General features: G+C 37.8%; 1 protein-coding gene across 4 annotated transcripts; it reads right to left on the bottom strand.

The window, feature by feature from the left end:
• Positions 1-149: 149 nt before the first annotated feature.
• On the bottom strand, positions 150-8,992 carry LOC113062073 (uncharacterized). Of its 4 annotated transcripts, none has more exons than XM_026231616.1 (14): positions 8,805-8,992; positions 8,585-8,656; positions 8,399-8,467; positions 6,474-6,498; positions 4,007-4,093; positions 3,542-3,690; positions 3,339-3,455; positions 3,165-3,207; positions 2,372-3,068; positions 2,189-2,252; positions 1,807-1,884; positions 1,613-1,714; positions 924-1,527; positions 150-763 (listed from the first exon to the last, which is right to left on the bottom strand). In XM_026231616.1, the coding sequence occupies exons 2-14, from the start codon at positions 8,645-8,647 to the stop codon at positions 546-548; spliced, it is 2,316 nt and encodes a 771-aa protein (XP_026087401.1). In that variant the 5' UTR covers positions 8,648-8,656; positions 8,805-8,992; the 3' UTR covers positions 150-545. The 4 variants fall into 4 exon arrangements, with proteins under 4 accessions (XP_026087401.1, XP_026087403.1, XP_026087402.1 ...); XM_026231618.1 differs by having other exon boundaries at positions 2,372-3,065; XM_026231617.1 differs by having other exon boundaries at positions 8,809-8,992.
• Between the last annotated feature and the right edge of the window lie 3,753 nt (positions 8,993-12,745).

Genomic DNA, 12,745 nt, shown 5'->3' with positions numbered 1-12,745 from the left:
TTTGGGAAAAGAAAAAGGGACTTGGCACTAGATGTTTAAAAAAAAAAAAAAAAAAAAAAACTGAAATTCGTGTTTCACATGCCCTACATCAGAACCAATGTCACTTTATTAAATAAAATAATTGCAAAAAAATTACAATCAAATTTGGGTTGAACTGTTTATTTTGTCAATCTTATAAACCATTTGAACAAAACCCATTACCCCAAAACCCATTACAAACAAAAAAGACAATAGCAAGCAGGGTACAAATCTTGACAAAATGAGGAAGCAGTGACTATTTAGGTATTAATTGAAAACAGAATGAATGTATGTGTTTGTGTGAGCCCTACAATGACTGCCTATCCATTCAGAGTATTTCTGTGCCTGTGGCCAGAGATGCTGGGATAACCTCCAGCCCTCTGTGAGGATAAGTGGTATGGGCGGATGAAAACAGTATTACATTTATTAAAAGTTTTTATATAAATTTACATAAAGGTGATCAATCACTGTAGACTATGGTTAAGCTATAACCATCTTATATTATGAACGGACTCATCAGCCTAACTTCATCTACGAGCCACGAGCTCCAGAAGCGTTGATGCAATCTTGTCAAGACTGGACGCTTCTTGAGGTGGCGAGGATGATGGCTGGAACGGGTCGTAGGGGTCGTTGCCTGGCTCATGGTCATTCTGATGAGACCTCTGCTGTTCTCTCCCAGCATACATCCTGGCTTCTTCTTGTAAAGAAGTTGATTGGAAGTGAACGGGAGGCTTGCCAAAGCTCTCTGAAAACAAGATAATTATATGGAATCAATAAGTAGTTTACAAAAACTGGTACAAATTCTTCAAAGCACTGTAAACACAAATAATAAAACCTTGTCATTAGCTCCTCATGAAAACAAATTTAACCTTCAGTTATTTGAGAAAAAAAAGGTCTATGATTACCTTGAAAACCTCTCTCAACATCTGCTGGGCCCCAGTTTTCAAAACGCTCTAATGAACGTGCTTTCTGATGCTCCCAATTTCTTTCAGGATTCAAATTTCCAAAGCCTCTGTAATCACCTTCATAATATCTTGTCTCCTGAGTGCTCCTTGGAGCGTCTGCTCTTGAATATTCTTCGAAATGTTGTTCCTGTTGTCTAGGATCTTCATCATAATGTCTCCTCTCTTCTTCTTGTGTGGTCTCTTGTAGCATCATTTTTGGAAATCCTCTGGGATCATTGGCATACGGCCGTGCTTCTTGAAGGCCACTGGGATAACCGTCAAATCGTTTTGACTCCTTGTAATCATCTTCATGACGTCTGGTCTCTCTAAGACCTCTGGAGTCATCCCTAATTTGTCGGACCTCTTGAAACATTCTAGGGTCATCTCCATATTGTCTGGATTCTTGGAAACTTCTGGGATCGTCTTCATATCGTCTAGCATCTTGGAAACCTCGCTTTTCTAAATGCATGCCATCCGGATCATCCCTTGGGTCTTTATATGCATCTCTGCGCTGGTCTGTCTGCTTTACTCCTCTGTGATCACTGACAGGTTGTGAAGTATGGCCCTTTAGATGAACGACGATAAATAGTTTACAGTTATTTCGACTGAATTAGATGAGAATCATTCTTGGCATATAACACGGTGCTTACCACAGCACTTCTGGATTTGCTTTCTTGGAACTCTTTCAAAACCGTGCACAGCTTTTCTTTAAGAAATCTGGCATCATCCATATTATCAATCTTGATGTCACCCTGTAATTTAAACAGAATATGTTCAAATGACAACTCCACTTTATCAGGTAGTCTTTTTTTTTTTGTTTGTTTGTCAAATATTCTGCACTCACAAGTATGTCCAGAACGTTTTCATGTTTTGGATTAAGATGGGATGTACTTCCAGAATCCACAAATTGTTTATTTAAAGACTGTAAAGAAAAAAAACAATGAGTATTCCAATAAACACTGTGGGTTAATGCATGGTCAAGCCACAGTCTTCATCTGTATGTTCAAGTATATATGGCACAATGTACTACATCACTGTGTCTTGAATGCGAACAATGATGAAGCCAATTGTAGTTTGATTAATGGGAATACAGTCCATGCTAGAAATGAAGACCAGCTACAATCACATTATCTGCTTATGTAAAGGTGAGAATTAGAGAATCCCTACTGTATTTCTACTAAAATGAAATTGAGAGTAAACAAGGGTTACTGTCTTTGGAGTTTTACCGAAGGATTTGCTCTAAACGGCGCTCCTCTTGGTTTCTCTTTGGGGAAGAATTTATTTGAATGTCTGAAATAAGAATTTCAGTAAGTAAATAAAAAATCCCAGACTAGTATAAATTTGATCCATCAAATTTCATAACACTGAGCAACCAATTTTCTGAATGTGACATGAAACTATCAAATTACCTTGTATGTGCGAGTGCCACTTCCTCTGCGGTTGCATCAGAGAATCTGCTCTTCTTTTTCTTTTTAGCTGGAGTCGCTTCTTGCGAATATGCTCTTGGATCTCTGGGTTGAAACATAGGGGGGTAACCTTGTACCTCATTAGCTTTGTCCCAAGTCCTACTGTGCATTTCTCTGACAGTCCCTCTTTTCTCCTCATTAGAGCTTCTTCCATGCATTGACATGGGATTCATGGCAGGATTTCTCTCTTCATAATCTACATTCCGCCTACCTTGCATTTGCTCTTTCTGATATTCAGATGCTTCAGGGCGGATTCGGAGGTCTTTGTCATTAAATCGGTTTATTTTTCCTCCAGAGAACAGTCCTCCACCGAGACTTTCTCCTTCATAGTCTTCACGAAGTCTCCGTCTACCCTGGTCATCATAGGGCCTAATATGAATTTCTCTTTCAGGATAATCATCACCTTGTGAGAGTCCTCTTCGAATGTCAGCATCTTCGTAAGGTTTTTGATGTCGGTTTTCTTCTGTATAGAATTGTTGAGGGATTCCATGACTTGGATAAGGTCTATTGTACTGGTCATACTTTTCGCTAGTATAATAGGGTCTTTCATGTAGGTCTTCATCGAAGTATGTCTGTTTTTGAACCTGTTCAGGGGAAGGGTCTTGACCATAGGGATCACTGGCCCTAAATTCACTTCCTGCTAGTTACAAAGGGTACAAAAATATGTAAATTTCACACAAATTATATTCTGTACTATAAAAGAAATCAGCTGCTGATTCAATAGCCAAATATTCACCTTGGAAAACATTTCTTAATTTCTCTTGTGGTCTTCTGAGTGCCTAAAATAAAGTGAATATTTAAATATATTAAATATATATTAAATATTTATATAATATTTCTATGTGTTCTGTACAAAACTCTTCAAAATAATCAATTTTTACAAGCAACAAATCCCCTTCGATTATATTACCACTGGCTTTCCCCATCCCTCCTGCTTTTCAACTACTGCAGCTTTGGCTCTGGCAACAAGACCCGGTTGTTTCTGATTGTTGTCTTGCCATGTCACCAAGTCAGGTCTTTTCAGCTCCTGCCAAGACAGACCTAATGTAATCAATTTATTTCACTCTGAACAGTAATAGGGTAAACGTTTAACGAGGAACAAAGCCAACATACCAGGTATTTTTGTCTGTGTTTGCGTCCAATGATATGGGCCACCATGCTATAAAGGTCCATCTCCACAACACACATTCGGCACTTGTACTTTAACACAGTTTTGCCATCGTCAGCAACATGATCGGGAACCTGTATCAAGGAGTTAAGACCTGAAAAAAGAAATAAGGAAAATATATTTTGTAAATATCTATTTTTTTTTTTGTGTAAATTTCAAATGTTATTTTGGACCCCATTGCCTTTCTTTATATAGGAGAAAACAGTTGAAAAATATTAACAAAATCTCAAAATCTTCTTTCATGTTCCGCAGAAGAAAGAATATCATACAGGTTTGGAATGAGATGAGGTGAGTAAATGATGACTAACTTTTTATTTATGGGTTACCCATTCCATTAAGACCACTTTACTCAATTATTTTAAATGGTATGGTAAGTTTAATAGTTTTGGTCCTGATTGAAGTTATCTTACCAATAATGGGCTCCTCAAGATTCAGGTATTCCAAATATTCTCTGATGTCTGTCCATTCTGGCAGTGGAGGTTGTCTTGGAATCGCTCCTGTAAGGACAGAATATACTCATAAAACATTATCATTTCAGCAATTTATAAATATTCAAAAATATATTCTTAATATCTGAAAGATCCTGTTTCTTCTACTGCAGCAGAATCTGCACAAAATGTCTGATAACATACCCACCCTGCTGCTAAACGTGCATGGTCATGCATTGTTTCTACCTTTTAAATAGGTCAGATCACAGTAAGTTTTTCTTTTTTTTTTTTTGTACGAGTTAACCACGGGGCATTATCGGTTGAGAAAAATGCCCTCAAATTAGCTGATGAAGACTCCTCTCAGAGTTAAAACTAAATTGCTTTCCATTTGAATCCTTGAATCCAATGGAAAGCAAAGCAAATGTCCACCTGAGGCTTTTTGGCAGGTCCAACAGTTCTTCTGTCATCATTTGTACTGGAATATAACGGCCATTCCCACCATATCTCTGCTGAAAGACATCACGTTTCCATCAAAATCCAGGGAGTCCATCTAATTCTCAGCCATCATGAAAGACTCAACTTGATGAAAGACAAGACAATCTGGTCTCGAATTATGGAATAGCGCTGAAACAAGTTCATCCAATTTACTTAAGGATCCATATGGGCCTCTCAGATCTCTAGAAACTGAAAAGCTTTGAGAAAATACAACAGCATCAAAAGAAGTAGAAGTAGCTTCATAGCAAAGCTATCTTTTATAATGCAAGAAACCGGTTTTGCCCAGGTGATGAGTTGCCAAACCGATTGTACTAGTAGTCACACATCATCACTGTGGCAAAAACAGCATCCCCAGGACTGTGATCAGTCCAGAAGATGCTACAGAAATTCATACTTATCCACCTGTGATACTGTCCATACACATAATGTGTATGGCACGCTTACTTGTGCTTGTGTTATTCTCAATGCCTGCTTTTGTAAAGGGGATGTTACGAAATGGCAAAATAAAAATCTGCTGAGCACATTACAAGCACTGTGTTATTTCCAGCATTTATAATGTTTGGAAGGAACACATTTACAAGTTAATCACCTCACACCAAACACGGGGAAACAATAAATTCACTGGAGGGCACAAACAATTAATTGAACCATAAGGACCTTAAATTGACAATATTACAGATCTTTAAGGATTTATATATCCACATGAACACTGCCGTTTATTTAGACATGTCTTTGTAGTTTTCAAATCAAAAACATGATTTAAATACCCATCCCCTCACAAAGACATTGCAACATCAAAATACTCATCGTTAGAGAAGAAAAGGCTGGACAATAAAGTTGTCCAATCGCCAGATGAGTTTCAATACTTCCCCATAACAACCTGTCACCTACATGAAATGATCGCAGCGGTCAAATCAGATTCCAATAGACAAAATCACGTTTTTCTCATTCAGGAAGCAGTTTCAATCTGATCCATGGCACAATAGGAAAGAAAAAGTTGCATTTACCATTCATGCCAACCTTCCACACAAAGCTGAAAGGTCACCCAAAACCCCCCTAAAATCCTGGAACAGATTCACTTATTCTTTGAATTTATTTCCGTTTCTTAAATATTCCATGGTTTCACTGCACCACTTAATAGATAAAGTCCAGGCCCATATAATTCCAGAAGGATTCGGTTTCTTCTTTGTCTTCTATTTCATGACAGGCTGCCAAAAAAAACCTGTAGCTTCTAAGTCGCAGGGAAGTTGTGGCCTAGTGGTTAAAGAGTTTGACTCCTAACCCTAGGGTTGTGGGTTTGAGTCTCGGGCCGGCAATACCACGACTTATGTGGCCTTGAGCAAGGCACCGAAACCTCCAACTGCTCCCTGGGAGCTGAAGCATAAATGGCTGCCCACTGCTCTGTGTGTGTCTGTACGGTGTGTGTTCACGGTGTGTGTGTGCACTTTGGATGGGTTAAATGCAAAGCACGAATTCTGAGGATGGGTCACCATACTTGGCTGTATGTCAAGTCTTCATATATCTTTGGGGACAAAAATCAATTCTTGTGATGATTCCGATCATCTGTGGTCAATCCTTTGAGTTTTGTAGCTGTAATGTCCATACATTTTGATGGCAGAAGGACATCCTTCTCTAAAGAAACCCTTCTGAACCAATGAGATGACACCTGACATTTTTAATACTTACAAACTCCTTCAGATTTCTGTTGCTTTTCTTGATATGATACAGACACGTGCTTTTAAATAATTAGATTTTAGGACATTTCGTATAGTCTTGTTAGATTGATGATAACGGTCTTAACAAAATATGATCTGACTTTTTACTAAACACTATAAGGACTAACAACAGGAACCCTATAAACTCAATTTTAGAATAAATCCAACAGAATCATGGGCCGTGAGATGCCTAGACATTAGAAGTAATTCTGGACAAAGGTGTGACGTTTACTACTTACCTTGTGAAACTAGGGTGTCCTCTTTCTTTGAAGTGATTAACAGTGGAGGAAAAACAGGCACAGGTGATTATACATTTTACTTATGTGCACTTCATGGGAGTGCATACTTGAATTACTGAAATAAAGTAAACAGAGGTTAATAACACACAGGCAACAAAGAGTGTTGTCACGGTAGATGGTCCAAACCCCAATCGGGGGATGCCTTCTTTATTCACTGAGCTTTTGATTAAGGCACTTAACCCCAGAAGCACTGGGACACATATTGTGTATCATTCTGGATAAAAAGTTCAACCTTGAAGAACCAAAAAGAAGCATTGTGTATGGGAAAATGAATCCAAAATTTCCCCAAAAAAACTACAAGGTTGGGTTTCACTTGTTCATGAGAGGAATTAAGATGAATAATGAAGAATTTCACAAAAGTAACATTTCATGGAACTGTAAAAGCCCAAAAGATCTGAATGAGAATATTCTGAGTCCAGTTAGAACATACTTACTACAGGTCATTCAAATAACACAAACAAGATTCCGTATCCTGTGTTATTTTATAAAACAACTACATTTCTAAGGGATATAAAAGAAATACATTTGGATTATTTACTGTCCAGCCCTTTGTAGCCAGTAGCTATAAAGGCACATCAGTATCACAGAGGATACTTAAAGAAATAATGTGGTGAGAGCTGTATGGTCAGAATTCCCATTTGACCAAACATAAGTCAGACTACTTCCCATGCAGAAATCTGAAATCAAGCTGAACATATAGTTATGCTCGAGGAGCGTCACTCGGAGTATCTTCCAAAGATTCAATGTCATGAATCTCACAAAGTTTGGAAAATGAGAGCAACAAGGAGCAGCTGAGAAACTTTAAAAGAAAACCGGTTCCCTCCAACTCCCGGAAACATGGTGGCCAGCCAGTTAAGAATAGAACTGGCAGATTTGGACAATTCTTGCCATTTTAGTATGCAGCATCCAACAGCACATCATCTTGTTGCACCACCAACAGCCATAATGGCTATAGGCTGTCAAAAAACTGCACATTTTAGTGCAGATGTAAACTATGAGGAGTAGTGTGAGGATGCCCTCAGACTAAAACAAAAACATTGCAATATGTAACAGTGCTCTCGAATCTTCTCAAATAAGCAGAATTGTACAAGAAAACACACGTTGTTTCAAGCATCTCCATCTGTTCAGGAGATTGAAGATCCATGTGATCGAAACCTATAAACCTATAAAATTGTGGATCTGGTCCTTAAAATGAAATCTAATTGGACTGGTATCTCAATGTCTTATACTAAAGACTAAGAAAAGTCATTGAACAGCCCAAAACACTCCAGTGTCCACTGTGATTTAAAAGCAAAATTAGTTGCTTTTGTGACTAATAAAGCAATGCAGACATGACCTGTATATAACCTGTGTATACAATGTCTAAGACATGCAAAGGAAATGAGCAGGCAAAATGTTGTTCACTGGTTGATCTCTATTACTTAGAAGTCCTGAAGTTGAATTAAGCAGAAAAGTGAGTAAAATGAAACAATTACAATCTAAAACCACCTAAAATCTATTAATAGTACTTTAGAAACACAGAACTACTAACCTGTATATATGTACCAATAGTCAAAAAATTTAGAACAATTAAATATGTTTAATGCTGTTGAAAGGCTTTTATGCTCACCAAGACTTCACTAATTTGATCAAATATACAATAAAAATAGTTATCTTGTGGAATATTATAACAATAAAAAATAACAGTTTCTGTTTAATATATTTAAAAATGTAATTTATTCCGGTGATGGCAAAGGTACATTTTCAGCAGCCTTTAATGTCACGTTATTCTTCAGAAATCATTCTTATATACCGATTTGGTGTTGAGTTATTACCAATCATTATCGGTACTCCTTCAGTCACAACACTGGATTTTCTCTCCTTACCTTCATGTGTTGTAATGTGGTCACGTGTATTTTGTACTGGGTTTCGCCCCGTATTCGTTTATCGCAGATCTAAGGAAAAACACTCATCAATATAAGTGCCATAGAGTTAGGGCAATGCATTTACATGAGGCTTTAATAAAACAACATAAATATCTGTTTTTGTAAACTCGGCTCAGACAGATTTACCCTGCAGTCAATGAAGCCGTAGGCCTTCTCATCGTCGTCGTACACTGTCAATAAATCAGCCATCTCGCCAAACTAAATAAGACACGGAGTTGTTTTATTGAGTGCTATACGCACAGTATGTTCTTTGTCAGTTAAATGCAAAAAAATGTAACATTAGTACAGAAAACATTAATCAAGAAGACTGATTTCACTCAGCATTTAGTAAAAACATGCGACACACCTACTGTAAAGCCTCGCCCGAGAGAATCAACGAAATATTAGCGATATGAGCTATTGTGCACCAATATTCAATTTTTTTTTGAAAAGACAAAAAACGCGTACTAAAAGGTAAAAATGGTTAAATTATTTTTCCCCCGTTTAGGCCACTTCCTTAGTCCTCGACTTCTTCTGTGGTCAAATACTTCTTCTTCATTGGATTTTTACGGCAGTTGGCATCCATAGTGTACCATTACTGCCATCTGTTGCTTCATTCTAGCTTACTCTATTTTTATTTAAGCTCGTCTTTCCAGTCCAGTTCTCCTTTGAAAATTAAACAAATATCTCCGTCCTTGGTCATTATTTCCATATGTTACTATATTTTTAACATTATATTCTAATACACATATTTCCCGTAGCTGATTCTTAAACTCTTGCCTTTCTAGTATATATTTCTTACATGATATAAAGATGTGATTAATTGTTTCCTCCTCCTGACATTCGTCACATAATCCTATTGGGTGTTTTCCTATAATATGAAGAGTTTTGTTTAACTTGCAAGGTCCAATCCTCAGTGCAGTCTCAGTCTTGTTCTTTCCTATTCCCCCTTTTCTAACTCATGGCTATCCTATTTTCTATCATGTACAGATGTCTCCCTTTGATTTCATTATCCCACTGCTGCTGCCATTATCCCATTATCTTTTTACACACTAAACTCTTCCTTTCTGTTTTTGATAATTTAATTTTGACATCAATATTTCCTTTTTTTGTTGCTTCTTTTGTCAGTCTGTCTACTCTCTCATTTCCCTGTGTCCCCACATGTGCTGTTTCCCATAAATATGTAATGTTTTTCCCATGCCTACTTATTCTTGAGTTTGTAAATTAAATCTCATAAAGTAATTCCTGATGGTTGCTAGTCACACCAGACTTTATACTCATGAGGGCAGAAACAGAATCACTACATATAACAATGTTGTCCCATCCGGATTGTTCAGTCCATTCTAATGCTAGTAATATTGCATACAACTCGACTGTATACACACTTTGACAGATGTTCTTTTGTTTACTCCCACATTATGACTAGGTATATATACACAGCAGATCCTGTTGCCTCTGATTGTAAATTCTTTGATCCATCTGTAAAAATCTGAATACCATCTTTGTACATATTGTCCATATATCTATAATATTCACTGACTATATCTGTACTCCTACTGCAGCCTTTTATTATGAACAGCTCTATGTCCACCTTTGTATTTTCCATTGTCCAGATTGGCTTGTTAGTCCACACCACAGCATTCTTTTTCATATACATCCATTTATTTTGCTATTATTTTGCTATTATCTCCTGTCCAACCAAAACTTTCCTTTTTTTCTCCTCTCCTTCTCCCAACAATTCTGTAGTACCTTTTTTGTTGGATGATTGTCCCAATGCCCTATTTAAATGAATCCAATAGTTGGCTACCAGTTGTTTCCTTCATAGCCATAGAGGCATTTCACCTGCTTCAACCTGAAGTGAACACACTGGGGAAGTTCTGATTGCCCCTAAACATATTCTTAAAGCTTGTGTCTGCACAACATCCAATTCATTTAACACAGATTTTGCTGACCCATACACAGTACAACCATAATCTAATTTAGACCTTATTTGTGATATATATATATATATATATATATTTCAGAGCTGAAAAACTTGCTCCCCAATCCAATCCAAGACACCTCATTACATTAAGCGTGTAAATGTGTTGTTCTCAACCTGTTTGACTTTCTTCTGTGGAACACAAAATTAAATGTTATGTACAGTTTTAGCAAACTCAGTCACCATTAATAATAAAAAGCATATAATTAAAGTGAACAGTGACCGAGACTCATTCTGTTGTACATATTCTTTTGTGGTCCACTGAAGAAATTTATGCAGGTTTGGGACAAAACAGACGGCAGATTTTTTAATATTTTGACTGATTTTTATAAACAAAAATAACTAGAAACAGTAATCTGATAAAATGCAGCACACATTGAAGTATCCTCTGAAGTCAGAATGCTACCCACAGTTTTACCGCCAGATGTCAGTGTGATTCAATGAGTGAAGGCTTCATGACATTTCCCAGAGACAACAGCGAAAAATTCAATAGCTATTCCACTGACAAATTATACAAAATAAATAAAAGAATAAAACAGAGGAACTTGAATAACATGTATGCAAGCATAGGCAAACTTAAATTGATCTAAGAAACTGTGATTTTTTTAGATAGATTTAACCTGCATTAAAGACCAATAAAAATTGCATACAGGTCTAAAGATGCTGAAGGAGACATTTATAGCCTATATTTTCAGGTCTTAATGTATATAATGATAATAAATAAAAATAAAAAAATAATAATAAATATTGATGTGATAATTTGAGTAAAAAGAAATCTTAAAGAGCTTTGAGAGACAACTTATGAAAACAAACAAACAAAAATACTATGTATATCCTTTTCCTGGATAATTTCAGTTACTTTTGCATTTCATAATATCTCATGTTTCATAAAAATTCATTTATTATTTCATTCACTTCCAGTTTAACATATTGTGTACTTCACACATAAATTATGACTTTTCAAATATCCTCACTTATGGAAAAAAATAACAAAACATTTTTGCTAAGTTGCTACAAGTGTTTAGGAAGTGCTGTTCTGGTTTTTGTTGCCATGTAGTGTTTAAGAGAAAACGTCTCCGGTTACTATCGTAACCTCGGTTCCCTGAGAGGCGGGAACGAGACATTACGTCAGCTAAGACGTATATGGGAACTCTTCCCTTCTCCACTTTCACTGAAATCTTATTGGCTAACGCCAGCTGGGGACAGCTGGCCAATTGACGCGAAGCATGCAAATACTGGCGGGTAAGCGTGCAGTATAAAATGCATGGGCGCGAAAATTACGTCAGAATCACGACTGAACGCTAGCACAGCTGATCAAACAGCGACCACGGCGGCTAACGTAATGTCTCGTTCCCGCCTCTCAGGGAACCGAGGTTACGATAGTAACCGGAGACGTTCCCTCTCGAGGCGGTAACTCAACATTACGTCAGCTAAGACGTATATGGGAACTGTATAAAATCCCGCCGTGAGAGCAGTGAAGATAAGCCCTGAACGGAGTCAATCACCCTCACACAAGCAGTACAGTTCTAGCCAATGGCCGTGTCGCTAAGAGAGCTTGCATCTGATAGGCGGAACTAGGCCAATGAGACATCTGCTCCGACCCTAACAAAATATGCATAACTTCAAGCAATATAACGATATCTGCACTAACCAGGGCAGACACAAAGCAATAAGCACTCAAGCATGAGAGTTAAACAGAGTCGACGGCGTTTGCGGTGACTGCTGCATAAACCATTTAAACCATAACACAGAGTTAGCAGCCATGGTAACTACTGTATAGCTGGTATAACAGCTTTAATGAATAAAACTTAACTCACCGAAAAACATGTGACGCTACAGAGGGTACATCCAGCTTGTAAAACCTGGCGATTGTGTTCTGGGAAGACCAGCCAGCAGCAAAACATAAATACTGGACAGACATACCTCTAGACCAGGCCCATCAGGAAGCATTTATAATGTCCTCGCAGAATGAGCTCTGATGTTGAGGGGGTAATCCTTCCCCTGGCATTTGATAGCGTCCACGATCCAGTGAGAAAGTCTCTGTTAGAAACAGCACGTCCCTTATTACATCCACCAAGCACACGAACAGCTGGTCCGACTGACGAAAGGCGGCCGAGCAATTCATATACATCCGTAAAACCCTAACAGGGGCCCGGCGCTCTGAGTATCAGCGTCACGCGAGGCTGACGGCTCAACAGATAAGGCGGGCAGGGAAACAAAACGGTGTATTGAGTGACTTCGAAACGAAATCCGGTCTCGGCCGGAGAGTGACATTACAGTCGCCAGGCCCGAAACCAATGAAATATCGTTCACCAAACACTCACGAA

Source organism: Carassius auratus, chromosome 44, assembly GCF_003368295.1.
Source record: "Carassius auratus strain Wakin chromosome 44, ASM336829v1, whole genome shotgun sequence".
Taxonomy (NCBI): domain Eukaryota; kingdom Metazoa; phylum Chordata; class Actinopteri; order Cypriniformes; family Cyprinidae; genus Carassius; species Carassius auratus.
The sequence above is the reverse complement of the archived record's forward strand: the minus strand, read 5'-3'. Positions and strand labels throughout refer to the sequence as shown.

Excerpts from the sequence above, each read along its gene's own strand:
- LOC113062073 (XM_026231616.1), bottom strand. The coding sequence starts at position 8,647 with ATGGCTGATTTATTGACAGTGTACGACGACGATGAGAAGGCCTACGGC. Across the intron at positions 2,253-2,371 it reads GTGGCACTCGCACATACAAG|ACATTCAAATAAATTCTTCC; the intron begins GTAATTTGATAG and ends TTCTTATTTCAG. Across the intron at positions 1,885-2,188 it reads CGTTTAGAGCAAATCCTTCG|TCTTTAAATAAACAATTTGT; the intron begins GTAAAACTCCAA and ends TTTTCTTTACAG.